Source organism: Morone saxatilis, unplaced genomic scaffold (genome assembly GCF_004916995.1).
Source record: "Morone saxatilis isolate NCDOM2014 unplaced genomic scaffold, NCSU_SB_2.0 Contig22, whole genome shotgun sequence".
Lineage (NCBI taxonomy): Eukaryota > Metazoa > Chordata > Actinopteri > Moronidae > Morone > Morone saxatilis.
The window spans coordinates 14,242,396-14,243,612 of record NW_023339785.1 but is presented as its reverse complement, the minus strand read 5'-3'; the positions used below and the strand labels follow the sequence as shown (position 1 = coordinate 14,243,612).

Here is a 1,217-nt window from a genome sequence, read left to right as displayed (position 1 = left end):
CTACATGAAAACCATTCATCATTGCATCTTTACCATAAAATTATTGACAGCGAGGAGGGCGAGGAGCTTTATTGGCTACATTTTACAAGGTTGGACAAAGAGAAAAGTCACCCATCAGTGGGAACATGAAAACTTAACTAAAGTAATAACAAAAGGCAACCATATTTTTTGGGACGGCGCAGATGCTCAGCTGAAAAGGAGAAGAGAGAGCACGAAAGAGGGACAAGACATTTCCGCTGCAACAGACAAAACAGAACGGCCAAATAAAGTGATCAAAGAGTGTCTGCCATTTGCCCATGAACGTTCCACTGCAAAACCCCACCTCTTTCCTCTTCCTCTCTCTCTACACACATTGCCGTCTCCATCTGTTAGCCCGCCGCACTCGTCCGTCCACTGTGCCCCCCCTCCTTCCTTGTTTCCTCTCCTCCTCAGCTCCTCTCTGGCCTTCCTACCCTCAGGGAGGTAAGGTGATCTCCCTGTGCTGGTGTAAGTGACTGGTATTAGTCTCCTTCTCTGTCTGTCTGTTTGATCCCGGCACTAATGACTCCACAGGGACTGGGGTCTGATAATGGGAAATCAATATAGAGAATAGCGCTCTGGAGTGGCCTCACTTAGCTCTCGCTCTTTCACGCCTCACAGCAAAGTGCCTCTGTGTATTTGTGTGTGAAGAGGGGTGTAGTGTAGTATCTGTGTGTCTGTGTGTGTGTGTGTGTATCGATGTATGATGATGTATATCAAGGAAATCTTTTTAAGAGCAGAATTTAAATATGGGCCTACTGCCTGGTGCATGTCATTGTACATAACATTTTATTTTCAGTTTTTTAATTCAGATTAGTGAATTATTTCTACACTTCTATGGGCTGAAAGCTTATAAAACATTTGAAAATCACATTGGATCAAATCAAAGTTACTGGAGAGCTGACATTTCTGGGGTCATGCGGCAGTAATGTGCATGTGTGGCTGTGTATATCTGAGTGTGTCTAATCGGTCACACTCCTGCGCCTGGGGCCAGACAGGTGGGGCTGGTGGCATGAGGCTGGTGCCCCCCCTCCACCCTGAGGGGCCAGAAGGCCCAGCGAAGCAGGGTGCTGGAGTAGCTCCCTCTGCCAGGCACCAAAGCACTATGGCTGGTGGCAGCTGGTCCTCCGTCCCTCCCTCCCCTCCTCCCCTGCATAAGCGCCCCGCGGGCAGGCAACAGGAGGGGTGAGGAGGTCAAG

General features: G+C 49.0%; 1 protein-coding gene across 1 annotated transcript in view; it reads left to right on the top strand.

The window, feature by feature from the left end:
• The window catches only part of LOC118333988 (histamine H2 receptor-like), a 9,126-nt gene extending 7,919 nt beyond the window's left edge, over positions 1 to 1,207 (top strand). The window contains exons 3-4 of the mRNA XM_035669810.1: positions 433 to 462; positions 976 to 1,207. Of these exons, the coding sequence (XP_035525703.1) occupies positions 433 to 462; positions 976 to 1,207 (262 nt within the window). The remainder of the gene's footprint in view (positions 1 to 432; positions 463 to 975) is intronic.
• The last annotated feature ends 10 nt before the right edge of the window (positions 1,208 to 1,217 follow it).